The following is an 18,617-nucleotide window of genomic DNA, read 5'->3' as shown; positions in this document are numbered from 1 at the left end:
TAAAACAAATCGGAGAAAATATTTCTTCACCCAACGTGTAATTAAACTCTGGAATTCGTTGCTGGAGAAAGTGGTGAAGGCGGTTAGCTTAGCAGAGTTTAAAAAGGGGTTGGACGGTTTCCTAAAGGACAAGTCCGTAAACCGCTACTAAATGGACTTGGGGAAAAATCCACAATTCCAGGAATAACATGTATAGAATGTTTGTACGTTTGTGAAGCTCACCAGGTGCCCTTGGCCTGGATTGGCCGCTGTCGTGGACAGGATGCTGGGCTTGATGGACCCTTGGTCTTTTCCCAGCGTGGCATTACTTATGTACTTATGTACTCTAACTACTGCTCCTTTTCTTCATAAGCAGCTTTTAGTTTCTGTTTTTTCTGCACCATTCATCCCTACCTTTACCTTTGTCTTTTTACATTTGTCCAGTGGTGTTCCTAGGGGGGGGGCGGTGGGGGCGGGTGCATGCCGCTGGGGGGGTGCCGCGCGCCTGTCCTCCGTTGGTCCATGCTTCTTCTACTTCCTGTTCCGGGGCAGAGAAGAAGCATGGACCAACGGATGGCAGGCCCGCGCGGCACCCCCCCCCCCCAGTGGCGTGCACCCGGCGGGGGGGGTTCCTTCGCATGGGTGTCCTTTAGCCGGGGGGGGGGGGGGGTCCGTGCTGCATCGGGGGGGGGGCTTCACCCGGGGGGCGGGGTGCATCTGCGATCCACCCCGGGTGCCAGCCCCCCCAGGAACGCCACTGCATTTGTCACTTAACCTGTGGGCATTTGGATACAATTCTGATTCTGCCTTTGGTCTGCCTCCTCCCTTTCTTCCCAATCCATCAGGTCTGCCAGCTAAATGGGATCGAGAAACTTATTTGCCTACTGCAGAGCCCAAACCAAAATGTTCAGCAAGCGGCTGCTGGGGCCCTTCGAAACCTGGTCTTTAAGAATACCGCCAACAAGATTGAGACTAGTCGGCGGGGTGGAATAAGGGAGGCAGTAAACCTCCTGAAGAGGACATCCAATCCTGAGATACAGAAACAACTCACAGGTACAGACTGGCATTAAAGAACGTGCCATTGCAGAAGAACTAGAGGGAGAAAGAGAGACTTGGGGGGGGGGGGGGTAAATATTGGTGGAGATCAGCAGTTTTTTGGCCAATACCAGCATTATCTGTGGATATTCAATGCCGGGGCCATATCTGGGCACTGGCATTGGATACCTGGGTTTGTGCGGCCACCTACCCCTTATCTGGTTAAGTGCGATATTCAGCAGTTAACCACCTAAGTGAAACTGGGTAAAGGTAGGACTGAGTTTTATATGGTCCAATTTGTCCAATTAACTTAGGTGGTTAAGTGCTGAATATCTACATTAACTATATAGGTGCCAACCCCACCCCGGACCACCCACAGAATAGCTGGTTACAGTTAATAACTGGTTAAGTGCTGCTGAATATCAATGGATAGCCCCACATGAGCCTCTCCTGCCCAGTTAAATCGCTTTGAATATTGACTCCTTTGTAGCATAGGTGCCAACATTTCAAAATGATTCGGGGTGCCAAACACAGTCCAAGTTGCCCCTCAAGGACATAATGAAGGGGCTCCTCATGTACTGGCAGCCCAGAGCTGGCTTCTTTGTTTAGTGGAGCACAGTATGGCTGTGATGAGATTGGAGTTGGCATTTCATGCTTCTGTTTCAGCTCTATGAATGGGTGGAGGAGAGCAGCAGGCAACATTTTCTCCCAGAATCTTCAGGAAGGTTGAGGAGTGGGGATTTCTCATGCTCTCTTCCTGTACGTTATGATAGGATCCAGGTTAGGTACCCTCTATTGGAAGAAAGGCTGTGTAGGTTAGGTGGGGTTAGGAGTTTAAGGAGGTGATATTTAGGGTGGTTACTGTAAATGAATTATTATGTTGTTGTGATGTTATGCTTTATGTATTCTACATGTAGGTTGTTTGCCCTGATTTAATTTTTGCTTGTAACCTCTCCTGGGTGCCCTGCAAAAGGGTGGGCTAGAAATTTAATAAGAGAAATGCTCTGGAGCATCAGGACAGGTAATTGGGGGGGGGGGGGTGCAATTTAAACTATATTGTGCTACACAACGTGATGATCTGGACTGGATGACTCCTTCTTCTTTCTGTATGGCTGGGTGGTTGCTCCTTGAATCCGTGACTAGATCGTTGTCCCCTGGACCTTTGTGATGAGGTGGTTTCTCCTTGAGTCTCAATGATTGGGTAGTTCCTCCTTGACTCTCCCTAATTAGGTATTTTGTTCTTGGATCTGTGAAACTGAGTGGTTCCTCCCTTATGTTGTGTGATGGGACAGTTAACTTTTGGCACTGCATGACTGCATGACTCCTTACCTTCTCCTGCTTTAGACTTAGCCTGGCCTCAGAATGACATCCTATAGTATATCTCCTATCAAACTGAGCTCTCTTTTTCATCAAGCACTGCCATTTCCTCCCCTCACCCTCCCCACAGTTTGAACTTCGTGGGTGCGGCTTGGATCTCTTTCAGGGAGAGAAAACTAACAACTTATAGCAGCAGCTTCAGAGAGCATTTTCCATCTCACAGATAGGCTGCAGAGAATACCTTCTCCTGCTTTAGACTTAGTCCCGCCCACCCTACCCCTCTACCCACCCAGCCCTAGAGTGACATGTCTTATATAACTTCCCTATCAACCCACTCATTACTTTTACCTCACCCATTTCTATTCTTCTATCACCTTCTCCCACTACTCCAACCAGAGTTACACCTAATCACACTGACCACCCTTCAACATCTTCAGTCCTTCTGTGACTGTTCTCTTGTGCTTGACTGCTTAAATATTTTAAATTTAAATGCTTTACTTTTTGTCTATTGGATTGTAAGCTCTTTGAGCAGGGACTGTCTTTCTTCTGTGTTTGTACAGCGCTGCGTACACTTTGTAGCGCTCTAGAAATGTTAAATAGTAGTAGTAGTGTGACCATATGGTTTCTCATTGACTGGATGTCTCTTCTTGTACCCTGTGACTAGATTGTATGACTGAATGGTTTCCCCTTCAGAGCTGGCTCAAGGGGTTTTGGTGCCATGAGCCAGCTTTTGCTTTGACGCCAACATCTTGGGGTTTGCATCAGATCTCCCAGCCAGCCCCCCTATTGACCTACATCAACTCCCATCCAGCCAGCTCATCTGCCCATATCAGCTCCTCACCTTTCCTTTAAACAGTGGCAAGAGTGTGTTGCTTTGCTGTTGCGTTTTATTCCATTTGCTACTGTCTGTTGTCACTTACCAGTGACAGTACAGAAAAAAGAGCACAGTGGCAGGAGTAGAGTAGCATACTCTTTCTGATGTGAAGGGTGAGCCAGAGAAGCAGGCTTTTGGCGTCTTTGAGCTCACCTGGCTCATGCCTTAAAGCCGCCCTGTCCCCCTTGATTCTGTGTGATGGGAAGGTTTCTTTACAGCGTGTTCTCACCCTGACTTTATATAGAGAATCTTGGGCTCATATTATTGCTTGTCTTATAGGGCTCCTCTGGAATCTTTCCTCTACTGATGAGCTGAAACCAGAACTGATTCAGGAAGCCCTGCCCGTTTTGACTGACAATGTGATTATTCCTTACACTGGCTGGTCTGAACACAGAAGTAATTCCCATAGAAGTGGGATTGACCCAGAAGTATTCTTCAATGCTACAGGCTGTTTGAGGTGAGTCAGCCAGCAGTTTGCTACATACATTTGGGGAAATCTCTTGTGCTTTGAAGACATTTTGCAGAAAAATCACAGGAATCTCCCATAGAGTTCTTGCTTATCATTCCCATTGTACAAACTATGTCATAGCAAATTGGTAGCTTTTTTTTATTGGACATAAGTTAGTCCAATAAAAAAGGTATCAACTTATTTTCTTTTCTATGTTTTATTTTATTTCTATTTATTAACTTTAAAAGTGGACTAAGACGGCTACCACACCACTTAGCAAATTGGAAAACTGAAAAAAAAAATCTTCAGGTCAATATTCAGTAAAATGTCAGGGGAAAAATTTGTAATGTTATTTCAAATGCTTCCTGTATTCAGCTGCACTATACATACAGCTTGAAGTGCTGAAGATACCACTAAGGGATCCTTTTTCAAAAGCGCATCAGAATCTGGACTTAACCCTTTGTACATAAGAACATAAGAGTAGCCATACTTGGTCAGAGCAATGGTCCATCTACCCAGTATCCTGCTTCCAACAGTGACCAATCCAGGCTATTATACACGCAACATTCCATGCTACCAATCCCAGGGCAAGCAGAGGCTTCCCCCATGTCCGTCTCAATAAGAGATTATGGACGTTTCCTCCAGGCACTTGTCCAAACCTTTTTTTAAACCCAGATACTGTTAACCACATCCTCTGGCAAAGGGTTCCACAGCTTGACTATTCGTTGTGTGAAAAAAAAATATTTCCTCCTATTTGTTTTAAAAGTATTTCCATGTAATTTCATTGAGTGTCCCCTGGTTTTTGTACTTTTGGAATGAGTAAAAACTCAATTCACTTCTACTCATTCTACAGCATTCAGGATTTTGTAGACTTCAATCATATCTCTCGTCATCCATCTCTTTTCCAAGCTAAAGAGTGCTAAGCTCTTTAGCCTTTCCTCATATGAGAGGAGTGCCCGCGGGTGGGCATTCCAAGCATCCACCACCCTCTATTTTTTCACAGAGAGGGTGGTGGATGCTTGGAATGCCCTTCCACGGGAGGTGGTGGAGATGAAAACGGTAAATGCGTGGGATATGTATAAAGGAATCCTGTGCAGCAGGAATGGATCCTCAGAAGCTTAGCTGAAATTGGGTGGCGGAGCAGGTAGGGGGAAGAGGGGTTGGTGGTTGGGAGGCTAGGATAGGGGAGGGCAGACTTATACGGTCTGTACCAGAGCCGGTGATGGGAGACGGGACTGGTGGTTGGGAGGCGGGAAATACTGCTGGGCAGACTTATACAGTCTGTGCCCTGAAAAAGACAGGTACAAATTCAAGATATGAGTTTATCTTGGGCAGACTAGATGGACTATGCAGGTCTTTTTCTGCCGTCATCTACTATGTTACTATGTTACTATGAGTTCCATCTCCTTTATCATTTTGATTTTTACCATGCGCTAAGCACGGATTTAACTCAGCACCTTTTGGTGCCTAAAGTTCAGTGCGGTTTATGGAATAACTGCTTAAGCGGAGAGGTTGTGCGTAAATTTTGGTGTGGCCATTTGCGCTAGAATACCATTTGCATACCCTGCTCTTCTCACTCTCACCGTACACGCTCGTTTTAGTGAAACTGAGCATGCGGTTGCACATACTCAATTTCATTAAAATGAGCATGCACAGCGCGACTGAGAACAGAGCAGGGCGGGTTTGGACAAGTTCCTGGAGGAAAAATCCATGTGTCCAAAAGAAAAAAAACCCACAGGAAAAATAAAAATGTTAAACTGAACAAAATAAGCAAGTTTCAATTCTCAATAAATGTAGTATGTGATAAGCTCACACTCGAAAACAAGATTACTTAGAACATTCCAAAAATGTTACCAAAAGCAGTTCAATATATTTCAACTCCCCCCCCCCCAATTTAATTGGCATATTTTTCTATAATCTAAGCAATCCCATTGTTGTAAGATGTGAGCTTATTACATACTCCAACTCCAGGCTCCGCCCATTCTGCCTCGCCTCACCCTATGCCTGGAATAAACTTCCTGAGCCCTTACGCCAAGCCCCCTCCCTACCCATCTTCAAATCCTTGCTCAAAGCCCACCTCTTCAGTGTTGCTTTAGGCACCTAACCTTTTATACCTTTCAGGAAATCTAGACTGCCCCTATTTGACTGACTGTACATTTGTCCTTTAGATTGTAAGCTCTTTGAGCAGGGACTGTCCTTCTATGTTGAATTGTACAGTGCTGCGTAACCCTAATAGCGCTTTAGAAATGTTAAATAGTAGTAGTAGTAGTAGTACATTTCTTGAGAATTGAAACTTAACAGTTTTGGTTTTTTCCCGTGGGTTTTTTTCTTTTAGATTTATTCTCTTTACTCTGTATGGGTTTTTCTTTTATTTGTTCTTCTGTATTTTTTTGCTAGTATCATGTGTGGCATGAAGCAAGCAGTGGTGCTCCAGCAGACTATCAGGCTTATTTTCCATCTTAAGTAGAGGAGTGTGGTAGCCGTGTTAGTCCACTCTTAAGGTTATCAATAGAAATCAAACAAAATAAAACATGGAAAAGAAAATAAGATGATACCTTTTTAAAGGGATCTTTCACTTGCTCATCTTCCAATGTGGTATATATCATTCAGTGTAAAAAATGTAACGAAGGATGCTATATTGGAGAAACAGGCCAGATGCTTAAGACAAGATTCAATTTACATAGACATCATATGAACAATACTGGTGCCAGCAGGGTTCCCACGCCTGTTGGTCAACATTTTACAGGACCAGGACACTGTACCAGTGACTTCACAGTGAGAATCCTGAAAGGTAACTTTAAAACCATACAAGAACGTAAGACCTTTGAAGTCAGAATGATTGAATATTTTAACACCCAACAGAAAGGACTTAACAAGGATCTGGGGTTTCTAGCCCATTATAAACCATAAAGCTGTATGTCTCTGTTGATCACCCTCCCCTCACCTACCCACACCCACCCTGTTAGAATATCAATGATATGCTTTGATGTCCCCATGCATACCTCCTACCCACCCCCATCCTCCCACCCTGTCAGACTGTCATAGTAATGCTTGAAGGTTTTCACTTATATACACTGTCAGCTAGCACATTTGCTTATTTCCGATCTGAGGAAGAAGGGCAACCTTCGAAAGCTAATCAAGAAATGTATTAAGTTATGTCCAATAAAAAAGGAATCATCTTATTTTCTTTTCCATGTTTTATTTTGTTTGATTTCTATTGATAGGCTTATTTTCGAAAGAAAAGGGCGCCCATCTTTCAACACAAATCGGGAGATGGACGTCCTTCTCTCAGGGTCGTCCAAATCGGCATAATCGAAAGCCGATTTTGGGCGTCCCCAACTGCTTCCCGTCGTGGGGATGACCAAAGTTCCTGGGGCGTGTCGGAGGCGTAGCGAAGGCGGGACTGGGGTGTGCCTAACAAATGGGCGTCCTCCAGCGATAATGGAAAAAAGAAGAGCGTCCCTGATGAGCACTGTCCGACTTTACTTGGTCCATTTTTTCTTACGACCAAGCCTCAAAGAGGTGCCCGAACTGATCAGATGACCACTGGAGAGAATCAGGGATGACCTCCCCTGACTCCCCCAGTGGTGACTAACCCCCTCCCACCCTGAAAAAAAGAACTTTAAAAACTTTTTTTGCCAGCCTCAAATATCACACTCAGGTCCATTGCAGCAGTATGCAGCTCCCTGGGGGGGGGGGGGGGGGGGGGGGGGGGGGTGTCAGTGGAGGCATAGCAAAGGCATGGACGTCCTGCTTTCAAACATTTTGGATGTCCTGAACTGCCCCCACCACAGGGATGGCCAAATTTCAAGGGAGAGGAGTGGCCTAGTGGTTAGAGCACTGGTCTTGCAATCCAGAGGTGGCTGGTTCAAATCTCACTGCTACTACTTGTGATCCAAAATCCAAATAAATAAAGGGGGTGTCAGAGGCAGAGCAAAGGCATGGACATCCTTCTCACAGAAACATCCATATTTTGGACATCTTCAACTGCCCGTTGCAGGGACGGAGGCATAGCAAAGGCGCCTAGCACTTGGATGTTCTTCACCCATACTCAAAAAAAAAAAATGTCCCTGACGAGCACTTGGATGTTTTCACCTGGACTTGTGTTTTTTTTAAGGTTGTAGACAGCTATTATACATGCAGCTTGTCTGCATGTATGAAGCCGTCTTTGGCATGCGCAGAGCAGCCACGCATAATGCTTGGCTGCTCTGCACTGGCCTCCCCTCCTTAGGAAGGAAATCATGTGCAAATGAGCTAAAAGCGAGCAGCTCATTTGCTTGCGATTTCCTTCATGCATGCCCGTTCCTTTCCGAATTGCTAAGGGATTGGTAAGGGAAGGGCTTTTTCTGTTCCATTAGTGCCTCAGTTAGTCCACTGCAGTGCCCCCTAGGGTGCCCGGTTGGTGTCCTGGCATGTGAGGGGGACAAGTGCACTATGAATGCTGGCTCCTCCTACGACCAAATGAGTTGGATTTGGTCGTTTTTGAGATGGGCGTCCTCGGTTTCCATTATGGCCGAAAACCAGGGACGACTATCTCTAAGGTCGACCATCTCAACATTTATGTCGACCGTCTCTAAGGTCGACCTAAATGTGGAGATTTGGGCGTCCCTGACCATATTATCGAAACGAAAGATGGCCGCCCATCTTGTTTCAATAATACGGGTTTCCCCGCCCCTTCGCAGGGATGTCCTGCGAGGACGCCCTCAGGAAAACTTGGGTTCAATTATTCCCCATTTCAGGTTAGGGCTAGATGTGTGAAGAGAGAGAGAGAGAGGGACTGAGGATAGCAGGGATGTGCATTTGGTTTCCAATTTTGGTTTGGAAAATGTTCTGCATGTAAAGAGCACACACAAAGTTTTTTTTAATTTTATTTGTGCATTCTTGTATTCCACTGTTACCCCAAAACAAGCTTTGCTTCAGAGTTCTTACAATTTACATTCTAGGTGGGAATTACAATAGTCTTTTTCTGTTATGACATGGAGAGGACATTTATAGTTTATGTAGTTATCTAAACAGTCTTGGAGAGGTAGTTTTGAGGAGGTGGGATAATAATTTATGTAGTTACTAGTAAAAAAGCCCCGTTTCTGATGCAAATGAAACGGGGGGCTAGCAATGTTTTCTTCTGTGTGCATGTGGGAGTGTGTGTGTCCCTGCCCTCTGGCCTCTGTCCCCTCCCCCCTCTGAGTCCTTCACTGTTACAGAGCCAGCGATTTGATTTCGTGCTCTGCTGTTTTCCTTCACTGACTGTGTTACAGAGAGGGCGGGGCAGACACTCATAGGGAAACCGGATATCTCGCCCCCTTCACACTTCCGGCTGGAGGCTTCATAGAACGTTGGTGTTGCCTTTTATATAGAGAGATCTGATGAGGTAAGGTTGTAGTGGTAGGACGTTGAAGGAGGTAGGACAATAGTTTGTGTGGTTATCTGTAGAGTTCCGTTGAGGTATATTTGTAGAGGTGGGACATTGCTAGCATGTAGTTAGCTGTTGAATTTTTTGAAGAGGTGGGTTTTAATTTCTTTCCTGAATTGGAGATAGTTAGTGATGCTTCTTGTGGTTTTTGGTATTGAGTTCCACCGTTTGGAACCCAGGTAACTAAATCCTGCTGTGTAGATGGTTTTGTTTCTGCAGTTACGTAGGTGAAGAAGTAGGTAGCCTCTGGTTTCTGGACTTACATTTCTCGGGGATAGTTCAATCATGTCTAGCATATATTCAGACACCATTTCAAACAGTATTTTGAAAATGAGGGTACCAGATTTGAAGAATAGTCTTGCCTTGATTGGTAGCCAGTGCAGTGTTTTGAGCAGTGGAGTTGCTCTTTTGGTTTTGACTTCTTGAATATTAGTCTTGCTGCCGTGTTTTGGATGGTTTGCAATGATTTTAGTTTGTTTTCCTTTCACCTTATGTATGCTGCGTTGCAGTAGTCTAGTTGTGATAGTATTGTCAATTGTACTATTATCCAGAATGATTGTCTGAGAAAATAGTCTCATCGTTTCATAAGTACATAAGTAATGCCATACTGGGAAAAGACCAAGGGTCCATCGAGCCCAGCATCCTGTCCATGACAGCGGCCAATCCAGGCCAAGGGCACCTGGCAAGCTTCCCAAACGTACAAACATTCTACATATGTTATTCCTGGAATTGTGGATTTTTCCCAAGTCCATTTAATAGTGGTTTATGGACTTGTCCTTTAGGAAACCGTCTAACCCCTTTTTAAACTCTGCTAAGCTAACCGCCTTCACCATGTTCTCTGGCAACGAATTCCAGAGTTTAATTACACGTTGGGTGAAGAAAAAGTTTCTCCGATTTGTTTTAAATTTACTACACTGTAGTTTCATCGCATGCCCCCTAGTCCTAGTTTCCATAGTGTTTTGAAGCATTTTAATGTTACTGCTGATATTTGACTATTCAGTGATAGATGTTTATGGAGAATAACTCTTAGTATTTTTAGTTGTGTTTCGAATTTGATATGTTTGGTGATTGATTGTGAAATTTTGGTAAGGTGTGGGGTTGTGCGGGCTGGATAGGACCAGGCATTTGGTTTTGTCTCTGTCTAGTTTGAGTTTGAAAGTTGTTGCCCAGTTTTCCATGAGATCCTGGCCTTTAAAAACATTTTCTCCATTATTTCTGTGATACCTTATGCCCATCCCCCCTTTGGATGAATGCACATAAAGTTGATTTGCGCACATTAAAAACATTTTACATGCATTGATCAAATCTTACTTACACTGATTTCTGAAACGAAGCAAACAAATCTGAAAATTAGCCAAAAATTCTGGAAAGATCTGAAAATGAACCACAATTTTTTTCATGCGCACTCCCTAGAGTACAGTGTTTTGACTATGAAATTACAAAGGAACACAAGGAGAACCTCCCTGTCTGCCACTGAGGGCCAAAAGCCCCAGTGTGCAAAAACAAATCCTCTGCCAACCCAGCTGAGAGGGCCACCAGAGAGAGACTGGACTGGGAAAGGAAGCCTCCAGCTGACTAGAGCTACAATTATTACCGCACAGCTCCTGGAGGGGTGAGTAAGGCAGAATTTTATTGTCTGTGTATATAATCCTTGGAAACAAACCTCTCCTGCATGAACCACACTGCCCTCGCTGCCAAGTGGCTTACGGACAAAATGGAAATGGGCCACTAACAAGATGGTTCACAGCCAGCATAGAAAAAAAGGAAAAAGAAAAAATGCAGAGACAATGCCGAATCTGTGGCGTTGGGCTGGAAACTGTTGCACTTCTCATCACTGGGTGTGACGTGCTGATGTCAGAAGGCTTAAACACAGAAATCAAAATAAAGTAGCACATCTCATACACGGGAAACAGTAAATACTGTAATATTGCTGGGCCAGAAAAACTGGGGGTCACAACGTTGACAGAGCGGTGAAGAACGAAGAAGTTGCGATCACTCGGGCTATTTCCATTCCCACCGATAAACAGTTTGATGGAAGAAAACTGGACATTGTGCTTTTGGAGTGATGGAGCCAAAGCTATACCATTAGCTTTGTGTCATTCTCCATCATATTCCGTGTTTAAAAAGGATTTAAAACGTGTAGTGTAAAATTTGGCTTTTAAGTAAAATAGGGTACTGTTTTTAGAATATTGATTGTCCTACTTTAGAATTTTGTTACCTGCCTCCAGCTCATTTTGGTAAGGTGAGTTATACTACGACTTCTTATCATTTCTATAACTCTACTAGACTTATGCAGCACTGTACACATTACCCCCAAAATTCTATAAATGGCGCTTAAAATTGCACATCCAAATTTGGGCACGCACTCAATTTGCGTGCACAATTTAATTGAATAATGAGCCAATTAGTGCCGATATTTGTGATAATCAATTATTGGCACTAATTGGCATTAATTGAAATTTACATGCACATTTTTTAGTCGTGGGGATCTGAGCGTAAATTGTACGTGTGGCTCCAAAAAGGAGTCATAGCCATGGGGAGGATCAGGGGCGTTCCTGCAAATTATGCACGCTGTTATAGAGGAAGGGGGATCTGTGCCTAATGTTAGATGCCAATCCTGGTGCCAAGTATATTCTATAAACGGTGCCTAACTTTCAGAGCTGTTTATAGAATAGCACTTGGCGTGGTTTTTTCGGCACTGTTTATAGAATTTAGTCCCATATGCAGGTATTTTCTCTGTCCCTAGTGGTTAACAGCTAGAGGATAGCTGGTTATATTGGTGTTATAACCGCCTATCTGCCAATTTTTAAAATGGGATCGGCCAAGTTTGGCGGCCGTATTTAGACCACGTGCACAACCCTAGAATATCTTTGGCCAATCTGAATTTAACCAGCCAGGGCTGAATATCAGCTTGGCCGGTTAAATTCTGACCAGCCAAAGAGAAACCAGATATTCAATACCAGGTCACTGGAAATGGCCTGGCATTGAATATCGGGTCTCGGCGTAGATTGCGGGAGTTAGCCGGTCCACAGTCTGAAAATTGGCCTCATTGTGGATATCTTCAAAACCAGACTGGCTTGGTGTGTCCCAAGGACTGGGTTGAGAACTCCTGGGCTGTACTTTACTGACTGAATTTACATAAGAACAGAAGAGTAGCCATACTGGGTCAGCCCAATGATCTAGCTAGCCCAGTATCTTGCTTCCAAAAGTGGCCAATCCAGGTCACAAGTACCTGGCAGAAACCCAAATAGAACCAACATTCCATTCTACCAATCCCAGGTCAAGCAGTGGCCTCCCCATGTCTGTCTCAATAGACCTTTCCTCCAGGAACTTATCCAAATCTTTTTTTAAACCCAGATACGCTAACCGCTGTTACCACATCCTGAGGCAACGAGTTCCAGAGCTTAACAATTAGATGAGTAAAAAACTATTTCCTCCTATTTGTTTTAAAAGTATTTCCATGTAACATGGACGACGGGGCCCCTTACCTTGATTAGCATGCTCTACTTAAGGTAAGGGGCCCCCAGTAGTAAATATTTAATCCATGTGGATAGTCAGGGAGTGCTGTAGCATCTGTTTCATCAGGAGTTTGGACTGGGAAAGGCTGTCTGATCTGCATATACACTTCGGTTAACACTTCCTCTGTGCTTTTTCGGATCTCAGTTTTGATTCATACATAGAAGCAGAAATAATTTTCCCCCTTCTTTGCGTTTGTTTGCAGCTGTGTTGTCTGTTCTTTTGCCTGTATTTTTTTTTTCTGTGACTGATTATTAATTGTAGTGTTTTTCATATAGCTTGCTTTGCCATTTCCGTCTGTTCAGAATTAGGACCAGTCCAACCATTAGACAAGACTAGGCAGTTACCTAGGGCAGCAGCTTCTGGGAGACAGAAAAGAGCAGCTGTAGTCAATGCAAAACAATAAATGCTGACAGCATGATGTCTGTGTGTGTGTGTGGGGTGGGGGGGGGGGGGGGGGGAGGTCATTGCAAGGCTGAAAGTTTGCCTTGGCCACCCAATATTCCTTACGCCGGCCCTGCATAATATGGAAGTCATTTTTATCAAGCCTTTTCTGGGTATTTAGCATGACTGTGTTAAAAATAATGCACGTAAAAAAGGTGGTGCCCTGCTTGATTAGATCTATTTTTCTGTGATCAGTGTATAAGCATTCCTGAGGGTGTGTTTGGGTGGAGCTGGGATGTGAAGTTGCGATGCATTCACATGTATACACATGCATATGCACATCTAAACTCCTGGATCAGCTGTAAATTTGTGCAGTCTTTGGGAGTCATTGTAGGAGCCTGTTTCATAAAAGCATATATGTACCTAGATTGTCAAGGAAAACAGGCGCCATAGCATGGGATGTTTGAATTCTGACCCTGGTATGTTCTTATCGGTGTTGCACTGAACTGACTAGGGAAGAGGCTGCAGTGCATAGATCAGAGGACTAGCAAATCTGATTTTCCTCTCTGTTGATTAAGACCTGTATCCCCCCCCCCCCCCCCAGTCTTACATGTTGCTCAGTTCAGAGCATAAGGTCTTATTTTTTCCCCAGTGTGACCTTGTAAGACAATAAAAACATAAGAGTTGTCCTATTGGGTCAAACCAAGGGTCTATCTAGCCTAATATCCTCTTTCCAGCAATGGTCAGTCCAGACAGTGGCGTTCCTACCCTCGATGACACCCGGGGCGGATCGCCGATGCGCCCCCCCCGCCCCGCGAAATAACACCCCCCACCCTGGGTGCACGCCGCTGGGGGGGGGGTGCCACGGCGCGCGCCTGTGGGCTCCAAGTTCGCTACGCTAACTTCGCTGGTTCGCTGCAGAAGGAACCTGTTCCGGGGCAGAGGGAGGGAGCTGCAGCGAACCAGCGAGGTTAGCATAGCAAACTCAGAGCTCACAGGCGCACGCTGCGGCACCCCCCAGCGGCGTGCACCTGGGGCGGACCGCCCCCACCGCCCCCCCTTGGTACGCCACTGAGTCCAGATCACTTATGTTCAACCCAAACGTACAGCTTGTTTCCTGAACCTCATTCCCACATATATTCAAGTGGACTAACATGGCAGCCACATGACTTTGGGGACGGAGTAATTCAAGACGATTTTTCTCTTTCTCCACTCTTCTATGTTTATTTCTCTTACTAATTGTTTTCATTTCTTTCTTTTCTTCACACACACTTTCCCTCTGTTTCTGTTTCTCACTTTGTCACTCTCACTCTCTCTGTATTTCTCTGTCTCCCTCTTTTCTTCTCTCATGATCTTTAATTCTTTCTCTATCAATCTCTCTTTGCTGTTATCCTTTCTTATCCCTCTGTCTCTTTTCATCTTTCCTGTCTTGATACTGTTCATGTTGTTTCTATTTATCTCTTCCTGTCCACCTAAATCCTTCCTTTTTCTTTTCATCTCTACTCCCTGTCTTCCTATTGTGCTATTTGTTCATTCCTTTTTCTCATGTTATTTTTTCACCTGTCTGTTTACCTCTTCTTCGTCTTGTCTCTTCCTGACCTGCTGTTGTTTATTCCTTTTTGTCTTGGTCTATTTCTTCATCGTGTTCTGACCCTCTGTCTCCTTGCCCTTCTTTTCTTCCAGGAACCTGAGTTCTGCAGATGCTGGGCGCCAAACCATGCGGAACTGCAAGGGTCTGGTCGATTCTCTTGTGTTTTATGGCCAGAGCTGTGTATCTGCCAACCAGGCTGATGACAAGGTATGAAATGCTCCAAAGTTTGTCCTGTTATTTCGACAACAATATCTTTCCTTCCGAACACAAATTCCCAATGATTCAGGGATGAAAACTCCTCCCACAATGTAAATCCAACATAGAATTTGGCCAGCAGTCTATTCCATGGCTTGCAGAGATGCCAAGGGTGGCCCATCCCAAAGCTGGAGATTTATCACCGCTATGCTGGAGATTGAAGGCCAATGAGTGAGGTTTTTTCTTGAGGGCCCCAGCTATGTCTAAAACCAGTTCTAGCAGAAGTACACTCCAAAAACTGACATATTCTAATGAATAAATAGAAAATAAAACTCTTTTTTTCTACCTTTGATGTCTGCTTAGTTTTATTTTCCTTGTTGTGTGGGTCCTAGTCTATGGTTTTCTTTTTCTTCTCTTAATTGTTTTGTCATAGTCTCCTTTCCATTTGGCACTTCTTTTCTCTTCATGTCCACTATCCATCTTTTTTCTGTGTCCCTATCTGTCTGACCCAGCATCACTCCTGCCTTCCCATCATGTTAAGCATCTCCCACCTCTGTGTCCCTATTCTTGCCCTGTCCAACATAACTATTCTGTCTCTCTATGTCCCCCACCACTTGCCAGTATCTCTCCTCTCTCTCTTCCCTCCCCCCCCCCCCCCAGGGTCCAGGTAGGGTTCCTTTCTCTTCCCTCACTACTGTTCTGTCTCTCCTTTACAGGACCAGCAGCTCTCCCTCTTCTTTCATTCTCAGCAGATCCTGTCACCTCTCTCCTTTCTTGTCCTTCCATCTCCACGCCCTCTCTTTTCCTCACCCCCCCCCCCTCCATTGCATCTCTCTCTTCTCTATCTGACCTCCCTTTCCAGCACTTCTCTTTCTCTTTGCCCCCTGATGCAGCACCTCTGTTCCTCCTGTTCCCCATGCAACACCTCTTTCTCTCTTTATCCCCCCCATCCCGCAATCCAGTACCTCTCTTTCCTTGCCACGATTAATCTTTCTCTGCACTCCTGGCCCCCTCAGCAATAGCAGACTGCTTCAACCAATCCGGGATCCTTCAGCCACATCTCACCCTAGAGAAAACAGGAAATTGCTTCAAAAGGGGCGGGAAATATCTGAAGGAAGGCCCCTGGATTGGTTGAATCAGCTTACTATTGCTGAGAGTGCTGGCGGTGCACAGCAAAAATAATCATGACAAGGAAAGAGAAGTACAGGATTGTGGGGGGGGGGGGGGGGGGGGAGGAGGACACAGAGGGAGAGAGAGGAGCTGCACTTGAGGAGGGCAGTGAAGAGAGATGCCCAACCCATGGAAAGGAAGGGAAGGATGCCAATGCATGAAATTGGGCCTCTTAAGCATGTGAGCTGGAGAAGGGGCATGAATGCATTTGCCACACGACAAATGTGTGTGACTTCGCATATCTGGCTGCTTCCCAAACTTATCGTGGTCACTCTGTAACTGTCAGGTTTTTCAGAATATCTACACTGAATATATATAACTATGCATACACTGGAGACTTATGGACAAATTTATCTCACGATTATTCAGCGTAAATTCAGTACCATGAAAATCCTGACTAACGCTCTGGCCTGGCATCTATGTAGGAAATACTTAGCATTGTGAAATACTTCCTCCACTAGAGGAGGGTATCTCAGATTTTTTATCCAGATGTTTCCCATCTTCAGTCCCTGAAAACGAATCTGATTTACAGTGCAATGTCAGTGCCCTCCATTAGACATCTAAATCTGATACATTTGCTCTTTCCTGGGAAGCTGAGACAGAATAGGGAACAGCCATAGGCTTAGTTGGAGAGCCACTGGGATTCAGAGTTCTGTGCACTAGCCAGTAGGCTAGTACACGCCCAATTCTTTTCTAGTACAAAGAGATGCACTTCTGTTAAACAGCAGTTTTCTTTTTTTTCTGTTGACAGTCGGTGGAGAACTGTACCTGCATTCTGCACAACCTCTCATACCACCTGGACTCCGAGGTGCCGAATAAATACACTGAGCTGACCGAGAAGCAGAACTACATGGCCAGGAACAGTGAGACAGACAAAACCTCCATGGGCTGCTTCAGTAACAAGAGCGACAAGGTGCAGGTAATCATGCTCTCAAACTGGCAAGGACACCGTGGTAGCTTTTAAGGATCTGGAGTCAGTGGCGTTCCTGGGGGGGGGCGGTGGGTGCGGTTCGCCCCGGGTGCATGCCTCTGGGGGGTGCCACGCGCCTGTTTGCGCCGCTCGTTCTGTGCTCCCTCTGCCCCGGAACAGGTTACTTCCTGTTCTGGGGCAGAGGGAGCATGGAACGAACGAAGCCGACAGGCGCGGCACCCCCCCAGCAGGTAAAAATGCACCCGGGGGGTGTCGTTTTGCCTTGGGGGGGCACTGCACCCGGGGGGGGGGCATCGGCGATCTGCCCCAGGTGTCAGCCGCCCTAGGAACGCCCTAGCCTGGGGGTTACCCCATTGCAGTCTGGGACTTGCAGTTCTCATTTGCTTGGTAAAATCAATGGGATAATCGGACATGTATGCAATAGGCAAATGCAAAAAAAAAAAAAAACAGAAGAAACAAGTCTTTGCAGGAAACAGACAAAGAACAAAACAGCGAAGACGACTAAAATAAAAATAAAAAAATGAAAAAAATGATGACCTTATATTGTGTGAATCATGTTTTATGCAAGTAGTTTATCCACATTCTTCTGATTGTTTAACAAAATGAAATTGAAATTTTAGTTTTCATTTCTCTTCGTAGAACAACAACTTCGAATTACCTCTTCCTGAGGAAGAGTCCAATCCCAAGGGGGCGAACCTGCTCTTCCATTCCTCTACCATCCAGATGTATCTGGCTCTGCTGGGACTGAGCAAGAAAGATTCCACCTTGGAAGCGTGTGCCGGGGCCCTGCAGAACCTCACTGCCAGCAAAGGATTGGTAAGGAAATCGGGTCTCTTTGACAGCACCAGTGCTATTCAACCGTTGTGTGGTTCGCGTTTAAAACCATTCAGGTCCCCTCTTTGTCAAGCTTGAAGATATACTAGATTTTCAGAACTTTGAAGGTGTGTTCTACTTACTCAACCTCAGTAGATCGCAGGGAAGTTTTTTTTTGGGGGGTGGGGACAGTAGGCTGCTTTGAGAATTTTATCAGAACCCCTAGGTAGGTATCACAAGGATACAGAAAAGTGTGAACACAGCACAGACAACTGAAGAGTGGATATTTATCAGAGCTCCATTTAGATATCGTGCTGATATCATGGACTGCTAGCACTGTCATATCCCATTTCTTCCAATACTATGGCTCCCCTTTCTCCACCTCCTCCCTCCCCACCCCCCCCCCCCCCCCCCAGTTATAAGCTCTGTCATGGTCGTCGTTCCAATCCCCTTCCTTGCACTCCAGTTCAACCCCTTGACTCAGCAGGAGGTCCCAGTGATGACAGCCATTGACCGTCCCCTGGCTTAGTCTCCAGTAAATTTCAGTTGTCATATTATCCCACAACCCAAGGTTTTGCTGCTTTTTCTTTCCTAAGATGCAGGAGCGTGAATTTTAGGTGCAAAGAGGACAATTCGATAAAGGGGCATCTATATTTAGGCTTCTGTTATGAGTTGGTTCTATACAGGATGGTAGTCATCTGCTTTCCTCTATGGAATACCAGCCTAATATATATGATGGGCATGACCTACTTTTTTGTAGAGAATAGGCTTAAATAGGTGTCATAACCAGTACTCTGTGATAGAATTACCCTGTTACAGTATCCTATATAATAATTTGCACCTCCAACGTTCCGTGTCTCGCTGCCTGAGTTCGAAACATCTCCTGACGTCAGCCAGCTTCCAGCGTTCCATTCCCCCTCACTGTCCCGCCCTCGCGTCAAGACGTAATGACGT

At 45.2% G+C, this 18,617-nt stretch overlaps 1 protein-coding gene across 1 annotated transcript in view; it reads left to right on the top strand.

Annotated features, from left to right (window-relative positions):
• Positions 1-18,617, top strand: part of PKP1 (plakophilin 1) — a 94,246-nt gene that overhangs the window by 61,047 nt on the left and 14,582 nt on the right. Inside the window, exons 5-9 of the mRNA XM_030220645.1 lie at positions 825-1,032; positions 3,485-3,662; positions 14,647-14,761; positions 16,671-16,838; positions 17,490-17,666. Of these exons, the coding sequence (XP_030076505.1) occupies positions 825-1,032; positions 3,485-3,662; positions 14,647-14,761; positions 16,671-16,838; positions 17,490-17,666 (846 nt within the window). The remainder of the gene's footprint in view (positions 1-824; positions 1,033-3,484; positions 3,663-14,646; positions 14,762-16,670; positions 16,839-17,489; positions 17,667-18,617) is intronic.

The sequence above is a fragment of the Microcaecilia unicolor genome, chromosome 12 (assembly GCF_901765095.1).
Source record: "Microcaecilia unicolor chromosome 12, aMicUni1.1, whole genome shotgun sequence".
NCBI lineage: Eukaryota > Metazoa > Chordata > Amphibia > Gymnophiona > Siphonopidae > Microcaecilia > Microcaecilia unicolor.
Note: the sequence above shows the minus strand (reverse complement) of the source record. Positions and strands in the feature narration are given on the sequence as shown.